The following is a 747-nucleotide window of genomic DNA, read 5'->3' on the forward strand; positions in this document are numbered from 1 at the left end:
CTGCCATCAGTAAAAAAAAAAAAACAATTGCAAATCCCATTGACTAAAAAGCATTTTAAGTTAATTTACTGATGAAACATTTTTGTTTTAATAATACAATGCATTTATATGTTTCTGTTTAGATGGCATTGTGAGGGTGCCAAATCAAGTGCTGCAAAAGGCCAATGCAGACCTACAGAGTCTCAGGAGTTCAGTCTTCAAACTACTACAGCCCAAGCTGCATTGCAAACTGGGTAAGCTCAGACACCAAAGACATACCATCTGCACCACCCAGGCTGAAATAAATTTAAGGATAGGAAAGGGATGTTTTTGGATATTCTTAGTTGGTGTTTATCTCCACTGACCCACACCCCGAGAGGCAATTCAGGATCTGTAACATTAGGTACGGGTTCAGGCCCGTGTCAACCAAAAAGTGGTCTGAACAAATCTGTGAGAAGGTATCAAGAGATGATCCTACAGCTCAGAAATGTATTAAATGTGCCCTGCCACATGTATTTCATTACTTTCTGGTAATGTCTGAAGTTTTTTGTGGAAAAATGCATCGGTTACCTTGTTTCAAGCCATTCTAGTGTGGTATAAAATTTGCGTGATCGAGCGAATTTTTTTTTATTTTAAACGCGTCATTTCATAGAACGCTCCGTTTTTTTTTTGCATAGCGCATCTACCGCTCCGTAAACCACTGTCTGCTCATGTGCCAGTCCGAGTTGTTCCCTGGATCACGCAGCTTAGTTTCAAGATGTAGACAGT

General features: G+C 39.9%; 1 protein-coding gene across 2 annotated transcripts in view; it reads left to right on the forward strand.

The window, feature by feature from the left end:
• Positions 1-747, forward strand: part of uspl1 (ubiquitin specific peptidase like 1) — a 17,161-nt gene that overhangs the window by 4,324 nt on the left and 12,090 nt on the right. For both annotated transcript variants that reach the window (XM_032533239.1, XM_032533238.1), the window contains one exon: positions 123-233. In XM_032533239.1, the coding sequence (XP_032389130.1) occupies positions 123-233 (111 nt within the window). The remainder of the gene's footprint in view (positions 1-122; positions 234-747) is intronic.

Source organism: Etheostoma spectabile, chromosome 13, assembly GCF_008692095.1.
Source record: "Etheostoma spectabile isolate EspeVRDwgs_2016 chromosome 13, UIUC_Espe_1.0, whole genome shotgun sequence".
NCBI classification, from domain to species: Eukaryota; Metazoa; Chordata; class Actinopteri; order Perciformes; family Percidae; genus Etheostoma; species Etheostoma spectabile.